Source organism: Mauremys reevesii, linkage group 2, assembly GCF_016161935.1.
Source record: "Mauremys reevesii isolate NIE-2019 linkage group 2, ASM1616193v1, whole genome shotgun sequence".
NCBI classification, from domain to species: domain Eukaryota; kingdom Metazoa; phylum Chordata; order Testudines; family Geoemydidae; genus Mauremys; species Mauremys reevesii.
In genome coordinates, this window is record NC_052624.1 from 224708795 (window position 1) to 224729293 (window position 20499).

Consider the following 20499-nt stretch of genomic DNA (forward strand, 5'->3'; position numbering starts at 1 on the left):
GCATCAGAATTCAGCTTGCATGCGGCCATGGTAAGCCACTGTCTTTCGGCTTCTGTAGTGATTTACCCCTCCTACCCAACACATGGCTAATACCACGCTAGCTCCCTGCTAATCAACAACCTTCCCACCCCCCCACCCACTGTGTGGCTGGTAGCTTGGGGAAGATCGCCGGTGACCAAACACAAAAAAGATCATCGGCATTTCACTCCTCCCCCCGCTTCGCTACGTGCAGGAAAGGTTTTTTTTTAAGCTGCTGCAGTCCACGAACCCAGTAGTAAAATGGCCACCCCCCTTACTTAAATTCCTGATTTTTAACCAGGTTATCCTGAACGATATCACTTTGCTGAGGATAACACAACAAGATAAAGAGCGGATGCTTCTTGAATGCCAGCAGTCACCGGGACCATACGCTGCTATGCTTTGCCACGCAATGATACCTGATTACTTGCTACATGCATGGCGTGGTAAAGTGTCCTACCATGGTGGGCGGAACAAGGCTGCCTTGCCCAGAAACCTTCTGCAAAGGCTTCTGGAGTACCTACAGGAGCGCTTCATCGAGATGTCCCTGGAGGATTTCCTCTCAATCCCCGGACATGTTAACAAACTTTTCTAAGTAACTATACTGTCTGCGAATGCATCCCAAGTCCTCAGGGCAAATCAATCATTAAAAAAGGCTTGCTTAAAAAACAATGTTTGCTATTTGCAAAGGTACACTCACCAGAGCTCCCTTCCATGGCGTCATTGTCTGGGATAGTTGCTTGTGAGGGCTGGGAGGAGGGTAATTCCGTCAGGGTGATAAAAAGCTCCTGGCTGCTGGGGCTCACGGAGTGCTGTGTGCTCTCTGCTAGGTCGTCCTCCTCTTCTTCATCTTCATCTTCCCTGTCTGCATAATCCTCAGCCATGGCAGAGATTACAACCCCCACCTCGGAATCCATGATCAGGGGTGGGGTACTTGTGGCGCAGCCCCCTAAAATTGCATGCAGCTCAGCATAGAAGTGGCATGTTTTTCGACCTGCCCTGGACCTTCCGTTTGCTTCTTTGGTTTTCTGGTAGGCTTGTCTGAGCTCCTTAACTTTCACTCTGCACTGCACTGAGTCCCTGCTGTGGCCTTTATCCGTCATAGCCTTAGAAATTCTTTCAAATACTTTTTCATTTCATCTTTTGGAACGCAGTTCTGTTAGCACTGAATCCTCTCCCCATATAGCGATCAGATCCAGTACCTCCCATGCAGTCCATGCTGAGGCTCTTTTTCGATTCTCAGGAGACTGCATTGTTACCTGTGCTGATGAGCTGTGCGTGGTCACCTGTGCTGATGAGCTCTCCACGCTGGGGAAGCAGGAAATGAATTTCAAAAGTTCGCGGGGCTTTTCCTGTCTACCTGGCCAGTGCATCCGAGTTCAGAATGCTGTCCAGAGTGGTCAGTGGTGCACTGTGGGATACCGCCCGGAGGCCAATACCGTCGATTTGCGGCCACACTAACCCTATTCCGATATGTTAATACCGATATTAGCGCTACTCCTCTCGTCGGGGAGGAGTACAGAAACCGATTTAAAGAGCCATTAAAATCGATATAAGGTGCCTCCTAGTGTGGACGGTTGTGGCATTAAATCGGTTTTACGCTCCTAAAACCGATTTAAACGCCTAGTGTAGACCAGGCTTGAGAAACTACTACACATACATGGCAAACGTGCATTGCCATAAAAAAACATTCCCGGTCAGGTATCTCCCCAATGTTAAACCTTGTTTTTTTTTCAGTAGTAATCACACTACACTAATGTTTTGTGGACAAGTACCAGCTTTGGTTCTGAAGTGTTATATCTAAACTCTTACCAAATTGCTGGAAATGCTCCTACTGGAAATAACCTTGACCCACTGGAAAGCTGGCCAAGGAACATAAATGAAGCTATTTTAAAAGATTAGATACATTACTGTGCCAGCTATCAGTTTCAATAATGGTCATTTAAGCTGATGGACATACACAGGATGGATATGCACAGGGGTATGTGTGAAATACTTTAGCAAGCAGTAGGTAATGCAGCTTTTCTGATGACTCATGTTTGTTTCCAGCACATTACTGATATAGTATTTTTTTAATTAGCTCTGATTATTTTTAGGAATTATTTTTCTTGGAGCATGAGTAGGAAACTGGCCATTCTTCAGATTCAGTGAACTTCACTGAATTTCACCTGGACCTAACAATAACCCACTGGGATTGGGGTGAGGAAGTGGATACTGAGATTTGGAAGGGGAAAAGTGATAGATCTACTTGTATTTTGCAGGCTTATCCTGCAATGGTATTGTGGTGGAGGAAGGTGGAACTACAGGCAGACTCTTCAGAAAATTTAGCTGCCAAACTCTAACAAGTCTCTACTGAACATAGATTCAAAAGCCATCAGGGACCCTTGTGATCCTCAAGTCTGACCTCCTGCACAAAACAGGCATGAGACTTTCCTGCTCAAGCTGCAAAATTTTACTGGAGTTATTCAGTGTTTCCTCTACTCATTATTTTCATTCTTGGCTGTAGGCAATGAAATAGCTGGTGAGCTACAATCACTGCTTTCCTTGGAATTGCTTGGATTGGAAATTGATGGCTCTTTCAGCAACATTTTCCTATTGGTAAACTATAATGCTCTTTCTGAGATCAGAGTTCTGATTGTGCATCGGAGTGAAATAATGAGAAATTGGATGTGTGCACTGAAGCTGGTTGTACGCTGGAAGTAAAAGCGTTTGTTGTAGAAGCCAAGAGTCTGTGAGCATGGTTGGTGTATGGTAAGGCATGTGGTCTGAAGTTGATGTGGATGTTAATGCTGCCCTAACTGGCAATTCCCATGATTTTTAGTGATTGAATTGATAGGAAATTCCCTTGAGCAACCTTCACTGTAAGTTAACAGAGTTTAGTATGGCACATGTGTGATCATATTATATATATAAAAATGTAAAAAAAGGTTAAGGTTGCAAACTGAAGCACTAAAAACTGAAGAGATACCAGAATTAAGGTTGTCCAGTCAACCTTAATACAGATCCTTGTGTGTATGCATTATGATACAGCTGGGAGCAGCAATTGCAGGAAAACTCCTCCTCAGCCTCATCTGCCCTAAACTGTAGCATGCTCGGTGCAGAAGGAAACATCAGAAAATTTAGCTGCCAAACTCTAAGTCTCTACTGAGTATAGATCCATAGATTCCAAGGCCAGAAGGCTCCATTGTGATCATCTAGTCTGATCTCCTGCACAATACAAGCCACAGGACTCCCCTGAATTAATTATAGCATGTGCAAACTGAAATTGGACCATTGTGATCATCCAGTCTGATCTCCTGCACAATACAGGTTCATTACAGCATGTGAGAACTGAGATTTTTCCATTTTTAGAGGCTCATAGCTTGGCCAAATTTGGGCAACTTTTCACAGAAACATCAAAATGCACATCCCTAACACCAACGTGACCTCTGCCCACAACCAAATTTCAAGTTCTTACTCCAAAGCCTTTAGGCAATAAAGCTTTTCAACAAAATGGTCATAAGAATTTTATTAACCTGGGCAAAACAATGTGTTTTCCCCTAACCTCATTCTCAGGAATGGCTGAATTGTTTTAGCTGAAACTGTTTAAAAAAAAAAAATCAGCCTGAGGCAAAGACCTGCCTTTGAACATTTCAGCCCAAACAGTTACAGTCTGGTAAAGTTATAAACAACTGACACAGGGTCTCATACTGGAAAGAGTTGGGTAACCTTAATTATAGGTGGCACTACCAGCAATGCCTATAATATTAAAAAAAGGTAAAATAATCAATCATGATGAAAAAAATCATTGTGCTCTCTGTACTGTAGGCTTTTTAGTCCAAAGTGTCCTTCATAGCTGATTTTTAAATGCATTACATAGAAAATATCATGAATAAAACGCAAAAAGCTATCTGTCACTGTACCGACAACTTTTCTAAATAATACATTTTGCTCAGTGTGAAGCCATGAATCTCTGGTATTAATCATATTGTGTTTGGCCTCAAAATATATTTCAAGGACAGTCAATTACGATTGAGTTTCTTATTAGCTGGGCACTGCTGCATTATTAGAAAAAAAGGATTGTATGGGGCAGAGTGCTACACAAAGAGATTATATTTGATTGAAGAACAAACATTTTGTTCCACTTCTGTCAATTTAGCCCTGGGCCTATTTTGGTCTTTGTGAAACACAAATACATGAAACAAGTTTCACTTCTGTATGGAGGGGTGTGGCAAAAAAGTAAACCTAGTGGCATATTAGAAATGAGGTGGAGACTGAACGACACAAATAATGCCAAATAATCAGATATCTTCCATACATTTCCATTGTTCTAAAGACTAAGAATGTGTGTGTGTGACACAGACTCAAAGGCAGTGATGCAGGAATGTGTTTATCACTACATTAAGAGCTGCCTCATATTAAATGTCCCTAGGGGCACATTTTCAGCAATGAACCAGGATTTAGATTTATGACTCCCTGTGATGGGGCACCTGCTGCTCCTCCTGTTTTCTTTGCTCTCACACAGATTGCTCAGAGACCTTCCTTTTGGAGATATCACCCTGTAGTTTATATACACTACTTCACCGCATCACCTTTCCCATTCTCATGCAACCATACTATTTACAGAGTCATTCAGCTTAGCTATCCCTTCTACCAAGGGGTGGGGATGGGTGGGAAAGGTCTCTCCATACAAAGAGCTCCCTTATAGGTCCAGCTTGCCTTGTGTGTCTCTCTCGTCTGCTCTGCACCCCCTTGCATTTCCTTCCTGTGCTTTGTTATCCAGTTTCCCTATTAATGGGCTAATTGGCTCATTAGGTTCCCTGCCCCAATCTGATCTGGTAAACAGAAACTCTTCTCCTTAGGGCATGGCTACACTTGTGAGTTAGAGTGCATTAAAGCAGCCCAGTGCGCTCTAACTCACGACCCGTCCATACTGGCAAGGCACGTAGAGTGCTCTGACTCCGTGGCTAGAGCGCTCCTGGTACTCCACCTCTGCGAGTGGAATAACATTTGATGTGCCCCTGCTGGAGCACCACAGCACCAGTGTGGACGCCCTGGTCTGTTAATACACTCTGATCAGCCTCCAGAAGTGTCCCACAATGCCTGTTCTAGCCACTGGTCATCGATTTGAACTCTACTGTCCTGCCCTCAGATGACCAACCATCAGACCCGCCCTTTAAATTCTCTGGGAATTTTGAAAATCCCCTTCCTGTTTCCTCAGCCAGGTGTGGAGTGCTCTCAGCGAATCTTTCCAGGTGACCATGCCTCCACGCGCCAGGCGATCCCCAATATAGAGCAATGGTGAGGTACTGGACCTCATCAGTGTTTGAGGAGAGGAAGCTGTCCAGTCCCAACTGTGTTCCAGCCGTAGGAATTATGATACCTTTGGGCAGATATCAAGGGACATGATGGAAAGGGGCCATAACCAGGACGCTCTGCAGTGCAGGGTTAAAGTGAAGGAGCTGCGGAATGCCTACCACAAAGCCCACAAGGCAAACAGCTGCTCCGTTGCTGCCCCCGCGACCTGCCATTTTTATGAAGAGCTGAATGCAATATTTGGGGGTGACCGTACCTCCACTCCGAGTACTACCATGGACACTTCAGAGCCCAGTCCAACAAGGCAGGAGGAGGAGGAGGAAGAAGAGCAAAGCAGGAGCGAGGGTGCTGAGGAGGAGGAAGATACCCCAGCATCCCTAGATGCATGGAGCCAGGAGCTGTTCTCAAGCCAGGAGGAAGGTAGCCAGTTGCAGTGGCCGGTGCTTGGGGAAGGACAAACGCCAGAGGAGGTTCCCAGTAAGCGGCTTTTATTTTGGGAAGGAAGTTATTCGGTGCGGGCTCTTGGGGCGAGGAGGGTTAGGGCTGCATGCATGCCTAGATACAGAATAGGGCGTTGAGGTGCTCTCTCACATCGTGATAATCGGCCTCAGTGATCTCTTCAGAGGTCTCAGCCAGAATTTGGGCCATGCGCTTGTGCAGGTTTTGTGGGAGAGCCACTGTGGTCCTTGTCCCAGTCAGGCTAACATGTCAGTGCCACTGTGCTGTGAGGGGCAGGAGGACCATTGCTGCACACAGGAAAGCTACATATGGGCCAGGGCGGAAACTGCATTGTAGTAGCAGACCCTCCCTTGCTTCCCAGGTCACCCTCAGCAGCGAGATATCTTCCAGGACGAACTCCTGTGGAAAATGTGGGGACAGTGCTCGGTATAGGGGCCCCCTGCAGCTGTTGGCTCTCCCCAAGGCACAGAAACCCAGAGGACAGTACAGCCATGAAAGAATCAGTCCCCCTTGACTTTGCTTACTCACCATTTTGGGGCTCCCGTGAGTTATGTGCGCTCGCTTTGGGACGAGCAAATTATGCTATTGTGAAGACTGTGCTTTCCCTCCTTAAGTACGGGGGAATCATTGCTCTGTCTGGTGTGAACAATGCTGCCTCTGTTAAGTGTTGCATTTTGCCTTTACAGATGCAACCTTGAGATCTCAGCCGCCCGTGTTATCACTGGCCGAGAGGCTGCAAAGAATCAGGAAGAGGCCACGTAGAAGCAAAGAGGACATGCTGCATGAAGTAATTCAGCAGTCCCTTAATGAAAATCAAAAAGTGCAGGAGAGTCTGCCAGCAGAATGCGGACCGCCGGCACCAAAGCACAGAGCAGCTGATAAGCATCATGGAGCACCAAGCGGACTCGATCCAGGAGCTCGTAGCCATGCCCCTCCCTGCAGCCCTTGTCCCCAAACTCTTTCCCTTGTGCCCCTATGTCACCTCCAACCCACTTTCCCCAACAGCTGGGTTCTTATCGCCACCAGCTGCCTCCAACACGTGTAGCTTCGCCACCCAGCCCTGAAAAGTACAACCCTTACCCACTGCACTCAACCCCCATCACCATGCAGTATAGTCATCCTGAAGTGCAACACTCATTGCACAGCACTCCAGACAGGAAGGCTGAATATGATAACAGGACATGCGCAAATCTGTGATTGTACCGTTCCCCACCCTACGCCTTTGCCCTTTCTGTTTCCCAAGCAGTTCTCTTTCTTTTCAATAAATGCATTTTCTTTCAATAAATGGATTTTTTTGCTTTGAAAACATTCTTTATTATCACATAAAGTAAAAGATACCTTAGCCCAGGAAAGCAACAGGCACTGCAAGTCAGTAAGTGGGGTCTCCAAGGATCACAATGAGCATTTCGACTTCCCCTACAGTGATCTTCTAGTCTGGGAAAAAAAAGTCCCAGCTTGCAGCTTCCTGAACAGGCCAGTGTTCCAAAAGATGCATGCGTCATGCACCTTTCCAGGCCAGGCTGCATCAATGTCTATGAAACACACACGGTGACCCACAAGTGCCTGGAGAACCATAGAGAAAGAGCCCTTCCGATTAACGTACTTGGAGTCTAGGTGGGCTGGTGCCAGAATTGGAATGTGTGTCCCATTTATTGCCCTTCCACAGTTAGGGAAACCCATTTGTGCAAAAACAGTCACAATGTCATGCACGTTACCCAGAGTCATGGCTGGTCTGAGCGATTAATGGCCCTGCAAACTTGCATCAACATGATTCCAACAGTCGACTTCCCCACTCCAAACTGGTTAGCAACCGATCAGTAGCTGTCTGGAGTTGCCAGATTCCAGACTGCAATAGCCATCCGCCTTCAGGGCAGCTCTCAATCTCGTGTCCTTGCGCCACAGGGTGGGGGCGAGCTCAGTACACAGTCCCATGAAAGTGGCTTTTCTCATCCAAAAGTTCTGCAGCCACTGCTCATCATCCCAGACTTGCATGACATGTGATCCCACCACTCAGTTCCTGTTTCCCAAGCCCAAAAGCACCATTCTATGGTGGTGAGCATAACCATGAATGCCACAAGCAATCTCATGTCATATGCGTTACTCAAATCGATATCATCGTCGGACTCCTCACTGTCACTTTGGATCTTAAGGAATAACTCGACTGCCAAACGTGATGTGCTGGCGAGACTCGTCGGCATATTCCTCAGCAGTTTGGGGTCCATTCCCACAGACCGAAAGGGAAGACAGAGTGCAGTACAAAAAATGTTGAAAGATGGCGCCAATTGTGGACGGAAGCAGAGGGATTGCTGGGATGCGAACCGATGCATCACGGAGTGTTGGGACAGGACCCAGAATGCCCCGCACTCCCTGCCCCCTTGCCACAAACCACAGCGCCAGAATGGGAAGAGGTGCTCTGTGGGATAGCTGCCCATAATGCACCGCTCCCAATGCCGCTGCAAGTGCTGCAAATGTGGCCACACCAGTGCGCTTGCAGCTGTCAGTGTGGACAGACTGCAGCACTTTCCCTACTGTGCTCTACGAAGACTGGTTTAACTCACAGAGCTGTACATTTGCAAGTGTAGCCATGCCCTTAGTCAGGCCCTTCCTGGGAGCATAATTGGTTAAACAGTGATCAGGGTGCTGGTTCAGTTGCTAATCCCCAGCACTTTGTCACACTCCCATTAAAGTCAATGGGAGTTACAGAATTTAAACCCACACAACTCTGCCTCAAAAGGAAAAATAATCACAAAAGAGCATTCAGCAAGATCACGGCTATGCCTCACCCTGTGTATTTATCAAGGACATGCACACCTTGATGAGAGGGACCATACTAGCCTAGACTGTTTTGTCAGAACTGTTCCAACTACCTCTTGAGTAAAGTCTTCTCGGCTTTCAAAGACTGGTCATGTCTTTGCTGTGTGCCACTTGGGTCTAAAGCATGCGATAGGAACACAAAGTATTGTTATATTACATTTTTACAAGAGTTTTACAAGAGTTGAAATTGGAGCTGGTTGACAGGGGCACAGGAGTCAGCAAACAGAGTAGAAAACAGGGGAGTTTGGGGGGAATTTGAGGGGGAGTTTGTTAGAGGAGTTTGATGGAGAGTCTGTTAGGGGAACTTGAGGTGGGGGGGGTTGAGACAGAGTTTGTTAGGGGCATTTTGGGGGGAGTTTATGGCAGAGTTTGTTAGGGGAGTTTGAGGGAAGGTGTGTGTGGTATTTTTGTAGGTTTGGATGGTTTGTGTGTGTGTGGAGCGGGGGCAGGAGGTGGTTCCTTCTTAACAGGAGCTTAGGAGTGAAGGCTATGACAGCTACAGAGGAAGCAGTGGTAGTGACCCAGGGAATGGAAGAGACAATGAAGATGACTGGATGTACTTCTCTTGCAATAGTGTTACACTGTTGACTCATATTTAGCTTATGATCCACTATGACCTCCAGTTCCCTTTCCGCAGTTCTCCTTTCTAGGCAGTCATTTCCCATTTTGTATGTGTGCAACTGACTGTTCCTTCCTAAGTGGAGTACTTTGCATTTGTCCGTATTGAATTTCATCCTATTTACTTCAGACCATTTCTCCAGTGTGTCCAGATCATTTTGAATTTTAATCTTCCAAAGCACTTGTAACCCCTCCCAGCTCGGTATCATCCATAAACTTTATAAGTGCACTTTCTATGCCATTATCTAAATCATTGATGAAGATATTGGACTGAATGGGACCCAGAACTGATCCCTGCGGGACGCTACTTGTTATGCCCTTCCAGCTTGATTGTGAACCACTGATAATTACTCTCTGGGAATGGTTTTCCAATCAGTTATGCACCCACCTTATAGTAGCTTCATCTAGGTTGTATTTCCCTACAACCGCATCTGCTCTAACCCCACAGACAGAGACCAACACCTACAAAATCTCCACCAAGCATTCTCAAAACTACAGTACCCGCACGAGGAAATAAGGAGACAGATCAACAGAGCCAGACATGTACCCAGAAGCCTCCTACTGCAAGACAAACCCAAGAAAGAAACCAACAGGACTCCACTGGCCATCACATACAGTCCCCAGCTAAAACCCCTCCAGCGCATCATCAGGGATCTACAACCCATCCTGGACAATGATCCCACACTTTCACAGGCCTTGGGTGGCAGGCCAGTCCTTGCCCACAGACAACCTGCCAACCTGAAGCATATTCTCACCAGTAACTGCAAACCGCACCATAGTAACTCTAGCTCAGGAACCAATCCATGCAACAAACCTCGATGCCAACTCTGCCCACATATCTACACCAGCGACACCATCACAGGACCTAACCAGATCAGCCACACCATCACTGGTTCATTCACCTGCACGTCCACCAATGTAATATATGCCATCATATGCCAGCAATGCCTCTCTGCTATGTACATCGGCCAAACTGGACAGTCTCTAAGGAAAAGGATAAAGGGACACAAATCAGATATTAGGAATGGCAATATACAAAAATCTGTAGGAGAACACTTCAACCTCCCTGGCCACACAATAGCAGATCTTAAGGTGGCCATCCTGCAGCAAAAAAACTTCAGGACCAGACTTCAAAGAGAAACTGCTGAGCTCCAGTTCATCTGCAAATTTGACACCATCAGCTCAGGATTAAACAAAGACTGTGAATGGCTTGCCAACTACAGAACCAGTTTCTCCTCCCTTGGTTTTCACTCAACTGCTAGAACAGGGCCTCATTCTCCCTGATTGAACTACCTCATTATCTCTAGCTTGCTTCTTGCTTGCATATATAAACCTGCCCCTGGAAATTTGCACTACTTGCATCCGAAGAAGTGGGTATTCACCCACAAAAGCTCATGCTGCAAAACGTCAGTTAGTCTATAAGGTGCCACAGGATTCTTTGCTGCTTTTACAGATCCAGACTAACACGGCTACCCCTCTGATACTTTCCCTAGTTTGTTTACGAGAAAGTCATGTGAGAAAGTATCAAAAGCCTTACTAAAGTCAAGATATAACACCTCTACAGCTTCACTCCTATCAACGCTTGTTACCCTGTCAAAGAAAGCTGTCAGGTTGGTTTGACAAGATTTGTTCTTGACAAATACATGCTGACCATTACTTATCACCTTATTATCTTCTAGGTGTTTGCAAGGCTGCCAAAGAGCTGGAGGGTTTGAAGAAATGGTCCCTGTCCAGGCAGATCATGGGGTTCCAGGAAGAGAGGAGTTTAAAGGGGAGAGTCTTTGCCCAGGGACACCAGGGGAAAGAGTGATCCTTCCCTAGGCAAATCCAAATTCATTTAACACTACCCACTGCCCCCACCTGCAGGACTGCATTGCTGCTGCCACTGCTGCCTCATTGCCCTCCTGGATCTTGAAGACTCTCAGCTGCCTACTCATAGGCAGTGGGTGAACCTTAAGTAGGTTATCTCCCAGCCTGGACCACCCCACCGCCTGAGGTCCTGCCCCTCTAGCCCCCCTTCCCCACTGAAACCAGGAGCCCCCTCCCTGCAGCCTCCAGCCCTCCACCACCAGCCTCGGGCTGCACAAGCACCTCCAGCCCTGGAGCTCCAGGTGGGTGATGTGCAGCCCCCCAAACCCCAGAGTACTGGGCAGGCGGTGTGCGGCACCCTACCCAGTCCTGGAGCACTGGGTGGCACAGCTCCAGTGCCTGGGGCACCCCAGCACTGGATGGCCCCAGCCACGCCAAGTCCCAGCCAGCTTCCTGGAAGAGAAGCAGTCTGCCCGGGCTGAGGCCAACTAGCAGCAAGCAGGAGGGGGCCTCAGAGCAGAGCATGGGTGGGGCCATGCGGGACTGTCTGCGGAGGCACAGCCTTCCCTAGTCTACTATATGTGTCGTCCATGTGCCCACTCCACTACTTATGGGTCGCTGGCTCCATACTCCCTCGCTGTTTGGTTCACTGCTCCCATGCCCTTTGCTCCCATTCTTTTCCCATAATGAGATGAGGAGCAGAGCAGAACTGGGGAGGTGGAAAGAAGCCTACAGGTTGGGCCAACACATTTTTTGCAAGAGAGGAGGGGTAACAGTGAGCAGAGACAGCCCTTAGCTGCTGGATTCACTGTCTTTTTCTCTCTCTTTCTTCAAAGCAAACGAGAGAGGTTGGGGTAAGGTTCTATGCCCTGGATCCCTCCAGGTTCAAAAACCTAGCAGTCTAAATGTTTGTCTGCTACACTGAAGCTCATCTAAACTCTCAGAACCTGGGAGCTGCAAGACTGGGTTGGAAATCTTGTCAAAATATGGTTTGGGGTGAGATTTCTGGGTATCCCTGCTTCTGGCGAGGAATCTCTCTTCCATCAGAACAGCCTGTCTGCTTCCACCTTTTGCAAAAGTCAAAAACATACAAAACTAGATACTTTTTAAACACACACACACACACAAAGACTCTAGGTTCCATTTGGATCTTGTGCAAAGTTTCAGTGACATTTCTATTTAGTCTGAACTAGTTTGCCCATTGTTATAAATAATGAAATCCTCTTTTCTCCGCTGTCATATTTGTTACATAAAAGTGACGGATCAAAGAACAAGTCTTAGTCCAGCGATGATATTCCTGTTTAATACACAGCCACAACCATAAGCATGATGGGGAGTTTTGGTTTAAAGTCAATAGATCTCCTGAGATGAAAGGCAAGTGCCAGCAGACCTTCCCTAATAGCCTTTTGTTTGGTTGTCTTTATCCACTTTAACCAATGCTATGGGCATTTGTCCTCTCTGTGACATTTTAATAGAAGTCATCCAGTGTCTACTTTCATCATGTCTGAAATTCTTTCAGCTGAGAATAGATGAGCAGATACTGCAAGGCCAATGTGAAGGAAATACAGAATAAAAGTGCTATATTAGTGGTGTAGATTTCTTCAGTAATATGGCTCAGGGGAACAATGCATGTTTAAGGAGACTGACTCTACAGAGGTGTTTCCCTTTTAAAGCAGCTTTTGCTTTTACAGTTCCTAATGTATGAGAAATTCGCTGGTGTACTTTATCCATTTTACCCCTGGCTGTTTGCATGCGTTCATGTGTCTCCCTTTACTGCCCTTTAAATCCGGTCAAAGTGACTCAGTGTTTTCTTCTCTGCCCCCCAAAAACACAGTGCCCCCATTCTTTCACCTATTGATTTGATATCATAACTGATCTATTACCCTCAGGCCAGGCTGCAAAGCTCTTCTGTTTTCACAGGCTTTCTATAGGGTAGGAAGTAGCTAGGAAGGGAGACTTTTAGTCTGGATAGGTTGGGGGAAGTTACACATGTTGTATATAGGTCCAATTGATATTTTATGTATTTTGCATTACATTTTTTCAAATGTATCTATACTCCAGTGATAGCCACATTTTAAATCCATCTAAATAAACATCCGCCCAAATCAGCATCTTGCACTGATCACCAGTAAACCAGGGTAATATAATGGCTAAGTGCAAACCATAAATCTGTCCCCAGAGAGGAAAAAGAGCCTCCTATTTATTCACAATTAAAGCAGTTACTCCCTTAGCTCAAGTGAGAGAGGCTTATACTGGGTCAGTCCCTTCTGATGGCTGTGGTATGTATATGTGGCCACCATTTGTTCCTTCAGTATACTGTGCTTACTCGGGCTAGCCAAAATTCTCTAAATTTAGAATTTTTGATTCAACGTTTCATCCAAAACTCAATTTTTAACCACCTCCTTCTTTCCCTGAAATTTTTAATTAAAAAAATCAGGTTTTTCAATTAGTGGTTACCATTAAAAGCTCAACATTTAGCCACAGTTGGCCCCCTTTTTTTGTCTGAAATACCCCACAGTTATTTTTCCAAATATAAGGAAATGACAGGGGTCTTTTCACTGTGACCACATGTTGACTTTTAATGATGGATATGGTGCTATCATTTTACTTTTGAAGGTTCTGTACCAGGACACAGGCCTGCTTCGTTGCAATACTAGAAAGGTGCTGCACTGCTGTCAATGCCAGCCTTACCTCATGCCTCCCAGAAGTGACTTACAGCAGACCATGGAGGCAGAAGATCCTAATCCAGTCAGCGAGGAGGACAGGGTTCATGACAGAAGGGAGAGGAAATTGGGAGCTGTTGCAGGAGCTAGTGTAGTGATAATAGCCAAATAAATATTATTGACCTGGAACTCTGGCTCCAGGCATAGCTAAAAAAAAGCAACAACATGAAACCACGTGAACATCTTCAGGTGAAAAATCAGTTAAACAACAGACAAAACCATTACAGATTTTAATAATAAACGTTGTCAGGGTCAAGTCAATGTTGTCCCTCTTATCACTGGCGCATCCCAGTTCAATCCAAGCCTGAAGTTCCACCTACAACGAACCACCAGAGGATAACATAAAGACAAAAAGAATTAGCTTTGAGGCCTTGACTACTCTCTTAAGCTTATTGCTAAGCCTGCTGTCTTGGAGAGGCCTAGAAACATGGTTCCTCTTAGAAACCTGGCATCTATATAGCTCCTCTGCCGTTTTGATGACTTCAAATGAACAACTGTAGCTAATAGTTCACAGTGACCCATAAGTTTGGTAGCTCAGAGAGTTTTGTTAAATTCTCTAGCCTGTTTCTGATTACTCAGTATAGCAGTAGCAGATGCATTCATTCAGCAGACCTCTAGAACAGAATTCCATATCGCACCCCAGGAGTTTTATGGCTTCAAGTTAAACCTTAAAGTACTTCCAGATCTGATGGTCTTTCAGTTGCCTCTCCACTACCCCAACATGTAATTTCAAATGTTGTATACTCCGCAGGGTACAGAGGTATAATCAAATAATCTTGCAGACTTCTTCACTGGCAACTTTATTCCCCCCACCCTTTAAAAGAACAAGGAAGCTACATTTAAAAAAAAAACAAAAAAACAAGTTAATGGGTCAGATTTTACACCTACAGATGCTAATAAATTCAAAGTTATCATTTGACACCCACCATAACTTAGTCACAGTGAGCACACACCTATATGACATATAATACAGAGGGTACGGAACAGCAGACATTGCAGTACAAAATGCAGATGAGCAATGTGTCCCGGTAACTTTTGAATTCCTCACTTCTGTTGTATAAAATCTCAACCTCACTATTGAGAGTGAACTGAGGGTTTTTTTTCACATTTAATTAGACTGCATGTTATTTTGGAGAGAGGACATGTTTGCATGTAACACCTCTGCCAGGATTCCAAAGTGGTGACATGACAGTTACTCAAGCTAGAAGTCGTACCAGAGACTGATTTGGTCTGAATGTTAGTCGGCGGTGGGGGAACCCCCAGAATAGCAATTTTTAGCATGCTTTTTGAAGTTTTGGATATTTTTTAAATTCTTAAATGGTTCTGAGCTGCTTCAGCAAAGTAGTAGTAAGAGGAAAAAGTGAAAGAATTCCCCCATCAGCCCCAAGGTTACCTTACAAGCAATTGGTTAGACCACGTGATATGACAGTGTGATTCTATCACAAATTAAAGTTTACTAAACAAATCTGTGTTCTATACCCTAATTTATTGGTACCATCTGCCAAGATCCATGAACAGATGCTTTGTGGGCCCTCATTAATTTGCACTAATGACTGGGAGACCTATTGCAAATTATTGAATTTTGTGAATTAGTCAATATGGCAGGAGAACAAACAAACACAAAAAAAACCCCTTTGGATAGTGCATCCCAACGTTCACTTTATACTTCAGTATTCAATATGATAATATTTCAGCATATCTAGTATATGTACTTGGGTATGCTTTATACCCCCCCCAAAAAAAAGAAAAGCAAAATCTTATTTGACTAAGATTTAGCTACAGCCCTCTGTTATTAAATCCTTCTTAGAAGAGCGGACTTTTGGTGAGAATCGTTAGGGTCATAGATTAGCAACGGGAACATTAATGAGTTATTACAGTGTCTTTTTAAAATTGAATTTAGTGCAGGGAGAAGCTGTGATATTGAACAGGAAACCTTCCAACTATCCGCCAAACAGCAAAAGCCTGGGCAGTACCAGTACAAGCCTCCCCAGCATCCTGAGCCTGAGGAACTGTGCTGGGGGGGCGGGGGGAAATAGTCAGCCCCCATGCTCATTCAGTGGGTAGACAAGCATAAAAATTCACCTCAGCTGCCTAACACAACCTGCCCTGTTTACATGAGGGCTTCAAAATGTGTTAACGCATGTTAGCGAACATGTTTTAAATATAAACCTTTTATCCTAGCCCACATAAAGCCATAGGCCACTGAAGAGGCATCAGATGGCAATACGTTTCAGTTCCTATCACCACCAAACCAGGTTAGTTTTGGACCTGGGACCTAGAGCTGAAAGGCTCCTTACACCACTATGGTACCAGTCACGGTACTTCTCTAGGGAGAAACTGTTACTGAACCATTAATATACCATATGTGGAAGCTTTAGTTTTTATGCTCAATGTAGAGAAAAATGACCTGATTTAAACACTTTTGTTTGCGATTAAAACCCTCCCCAAATGTAGGCGAAACTGTGTTCAAATGGAAAAGGCTGTGCATTTATTTGCATTGGGGAGGGGATTTTTACACAGATTGCACTGGACTTTTGAAGGAGAGATGATTTTGCTTTTTGATTGCAAATGATTGTACATACACATTGTCATTAGTGATGTGTTTGAGTCACAAAATTCAGAACTGGAATGTGATTTCAATCTGAACTTTCCCAAATTTGGAAGTTTGTTTGGATCTTGTGTGTTGGTTCAGCTCATTGATGGTTGAGGTCCATGTCATACAGTTTGGAAGGTTTGGATCCAGTGTTCCACCTCAGACCCATTTCTAACTTTTATATTCAGATGATTAACTTCCCTCTCTAATATCCTTTGTGTCAGAAGATTTGTATTTACTGTTAGAAGATCATCTTGATTTTTAGCCTTCAGCACAAAAGAATGAAGAAAGACCAGTAGAAGGTTTCTGCTGCGTGTTCACATTGCAAAATAAATAAATAAATAAATAAATAAAAACAGGGTGATGGAGAGAGTGGGAGGAAGTGGTGAAAAATTGTCTCTCACTCAACTCATAGATATTCCTCCCAAGTTATTTAACATATCATTACGTGCTTGACAGTTTTCAGTCCCGGACTGCTGTGCATTGCAGTGCAGAGGTGGCACATAAAACTTGAGATAGGGAAAGAACTGAGTTAGCCTCCCTTCTGATCTCTGAACTAGGAGAGTCTTTACAGTCTGAAAGAAAAAGGTATATTGAGGTGGATGTGAACTTCAGAGTTTTCTTGAGAGTTCCATTCTGGCACTTATAGTGTTTATTTCTGTTACTAACTTCTTTGGAGAAAAAAAGCACTGGAAAGAGAGAGAGAAAGTCAAACAAAAAAAGAGGAATTCTGCAACAGAAAGTCTTTTCTACAGCACCAGTTAAGTCAATAACTAGAAACAAAAAGTTTCCTACAATCTGATTATGATGCTGTCATATTCTAGCCCTATGGAGCCAGATAAATACATAGATAGCTAGTCTGAGAAATCCCCAGATGTCACAGTTTCATCACCAGTGCAGAAACTGAAAGACTACTACTGATTGCAAACGGCTTTGGATCAGGTCCTTAAAGCAGTTCCAGACTTATTTGCAAGATCCAGTCCCTGCTCCCAGAAAACTCAATGACAAAATTGTCATTGATATCAATGGGAAGGTTTAGGCCCAAATTTTTTTAAGAAAGACTCAGCTAGAGATAAGACTAAGGATCTCATTCCCAGCATGGATTCAAAGAAAATGTACCCAAGACACACACACACACACACACAAAATTTCTCATTATAAAATGCACCTTCCCAAGGAATCACGAAGGCACAAGAAAGGCAAATAATTCCTAAAAGCACAAGTTCTTCAACAGAAAAATCAACTTTAGTTACCTTCATCTTGCCTCAGAGAAATCAGCAGAGAGCCCAAGAGTGATCAGGGAGAGATCTCACACAGCTTAGTCCAACTAACTAAAAACAATACAAGACAATATACGAGACATGAGCTTTTCTTATATATTTCTGCTCTGATTGGTAACTTTGTAAAAATGGCATACTGGGGCTCCAGAGCGGTGTCTCAGCAATATCCATATTGAATGTACAGAGTCAAAAAGAAAAATTATGGGTGTTTCTAACTGATAACCCTACAAACCCAAGCTGGGGTATGAAAGTCAAGCTGGGCTCTTTCCTGTGCATAAGGCCCAGTAATAAAGACTCTGCAGGATGCTGCAGCAAGCTGCCCTCTGTAACCCTTGGGGAATCCTATTCCACAGGTAATTATGGCATAAATTGTTTAAATGTGAATACATTTAAACAATGTGGTTGTATGGGTGGCTTCGCTATTGTACTTAGTATATCCCATTGTACACACGTCAGAATCACTGACCTCCAGAGCTGTGTTGGGCTGACAGTAGTAAAGCTTACTTTCCCCACTATGTATATGTGCCAAGGGAAGGTATGCCAATATACACCACTGACCACCTGGCCCATATAATTCTGAATCCACATAGAAAGTAGATTTAATTTGGGAGAAGGTGCCATTAGGGATGGTCACAATATTCTGAGCAAAATGTTTTCTCATTGGAAAATGGAGTTTAGTTGAAATTGAAATTTGCCATGGGAAAAGAGCAATAGCAGGAAAATTGAACCAAAACATTTTGTTTTGGGTCAACATTAATCTCAATGTCTGCCTGAGCTACCATGGTGATTTATGGGAGTTGTAGTTCCTAGCCTCTAATTCGTCTACGCTCCCTTGCTATACAACATCTCTTATGTTGCACTCCAGTCTCTCCCTGTGCCTGAGCTACTGGGAGAGAGAGTCTGCAGCTCTGCTACAGAGACCAAGAGGGATCCAGAACTACAGCTCCCATGAGGCACTGTGGTGGCTCAGGCAGACACAGAGAATAATATCATTCTCAATGGAAATGCTTCAGAAATTGTCATTCAGTGAAATGTTTCTATATTTTGACTTTTCATCCCAAACTGGGACAAAAACAAATATCAAAATATGGGAATTTCCCATGGGACAGAAATGCCATTTTCCGATCAGCTCCAGGTGCTCTTTTTACATCATCCTTGTACAGAGCAGAAATCCACTTTTGACTTTGCTGAAAGTTCATATATTTCAATTTTTTCCCAGGTGCATCTACTTTAAGGGCCATATCCTCGGTGGTGTTATAATGCAACCACAATAATGTATACTAGCTGAGGAGCTGGTCCTAAAATTCTTACTGAATGCTATAGCCATAATGGAAATAATAATTGCCTTCCTTTGGGGCTGGTGACTAGCAAAATGTATCAGTAGTGAATGTATCTTCTTAGTTGTTTACAAAGAGGCCCCAGTTCCTGTCAGAAAACAGCCAACTTGCCTCGCTCTGTGGGTGTCATCAGCACATATATGCAGCAGCAGTTGCACTGTTTCCAAAAGTGAAAGGAGCCTAGCCTGTTCCCTGATAGACCCTGACATTTGCATGGTGTGAATGTAGATACAAAATATCATTTACAATGTACCTTTAAAGAAACTCCAGTAGCCTCCTATTAATTATGTGTACCACATTGCAGTAGCATCCTATTGTACCTAAGCAAACACCTCTGTGAGACTACTCTACCTGAATGCTAATGCTTGGATATTTGCACTAAACCTCAGCGGCAAGCACTTGGTGGTGTCAGTTTCCATGGTGCTGTCACATGCTCTCTCTCTCTCTGTCAACACATTCACATATCAGCATTTCCCACCCGCCTTGCTCTCCATAATGTGCTGCTCGCTCACCCAGAAAGTTCAGCTATTGTAATGATGATTTAAGGGAGAATGGGATGGGGGGGAGGGGCAAAGGTGGCAGAAAGGGTGAAAAAGTGAGCTGTGTGTCGGAACAGGAGTGGGAATTTGCAGTTCAGTTATGTAACACAATAAGGAATTAAAATTAGTCCCCTCAAGGGATGTTCAGGAAACAAGCTGTGTTCATCACCCAGGCTGCATTTCCCTTCTCAGCACAGTATGATATGCTGAAGTGGAGTCAGAAGAAATTTGGGCAGAGATCTTGATATCCGCTTTTTTAAGCAGTAGAAACCAAGGTGTAACTGCATGGAGGGAAATGGGATAGTGGCTCCTTAAAACAGTGCATGCGTTTCTTAGTCCTCCTGCACCACCCATCTCCCCACCACAAGCTGACTACTGATTAAATGGTGCGTCAGATGGTAAGATGCAAACTTGTTCCTTTGACTTTAGTCCTGCTGGCTGCTTGACTAATTTGGTGCGTCTATTTAATTGCCTTCCATTTCTTTCTTCTCTACAGGACAGCTTTCCTGCTCGCTTTGGAGGAGTCCATTTTGTCAACCAGCCCTGGTACATCCATGCCCTGTACACGCTAATCAAACCATTTCTCAAAGACAAGACAAGGAAAAGGGTAATTAGAGGGGGAGAAAACCTGTGATGCTTCAGACCCTAATTGGCTTGAATAGCTCCCTATTTTCTTTGCTTTATTCTTTTTTCTCTGTTTTTTTTTTAATGGGCCTCTGAGAACTGCAGCTATGACTGAAGCCTCAGCTGGAGTTTGCAATTAGTCTAGATTCAATCAATAATTCAGCAGAAATAGGTTATTTTCAGAATCAAAGTCAGGGACCACAGAATGTACAAAGAACAGGTGCTATCCTATCGTACAATGGACAAGGCATGCCTATGGCCAGAGGAAGTATTTACTGAGCTGTGATAGTGGAGGGACAGGCACAGTCTCCCAGTGAAGCCATCCATATGAAGAAGCTCCCATAGAGCTCGATCTCTGCCCAGTGAGGTACTATCAACTCCAAGGAACTT

At 44.5% G+C, this 20499-nt stretch overlaps 1 protein-coding gene across 3 annotated transcripts in view; it reads left to right on the plus strand.

Annotated features, from left to right (window-relative positions):
- The window catches only part of CLVS1 (clavesin 1), a 146302-nt gene that overhangs the window by 100539 nt on the left and 25264 nt on the right, over positions 1–20499 (plus strand). For 2 of the 3 annotated variants that reach the window (XM_039525694.1, XM_039525693.1), the window contains exon 4: positions 19982–20092. The exons of the other annotated variant lie outside the window; for it this stretch is intronic. In XM_039525694.1, coding sequence (XP_039381628.1) covers positions 19982–20092 — 111 coding nt within the window. The remainder of the gene's footprint in view (positions 1–19981; positions 20093–20499) is intronic. 3 annotated transcript variants of the gene reach the window in all.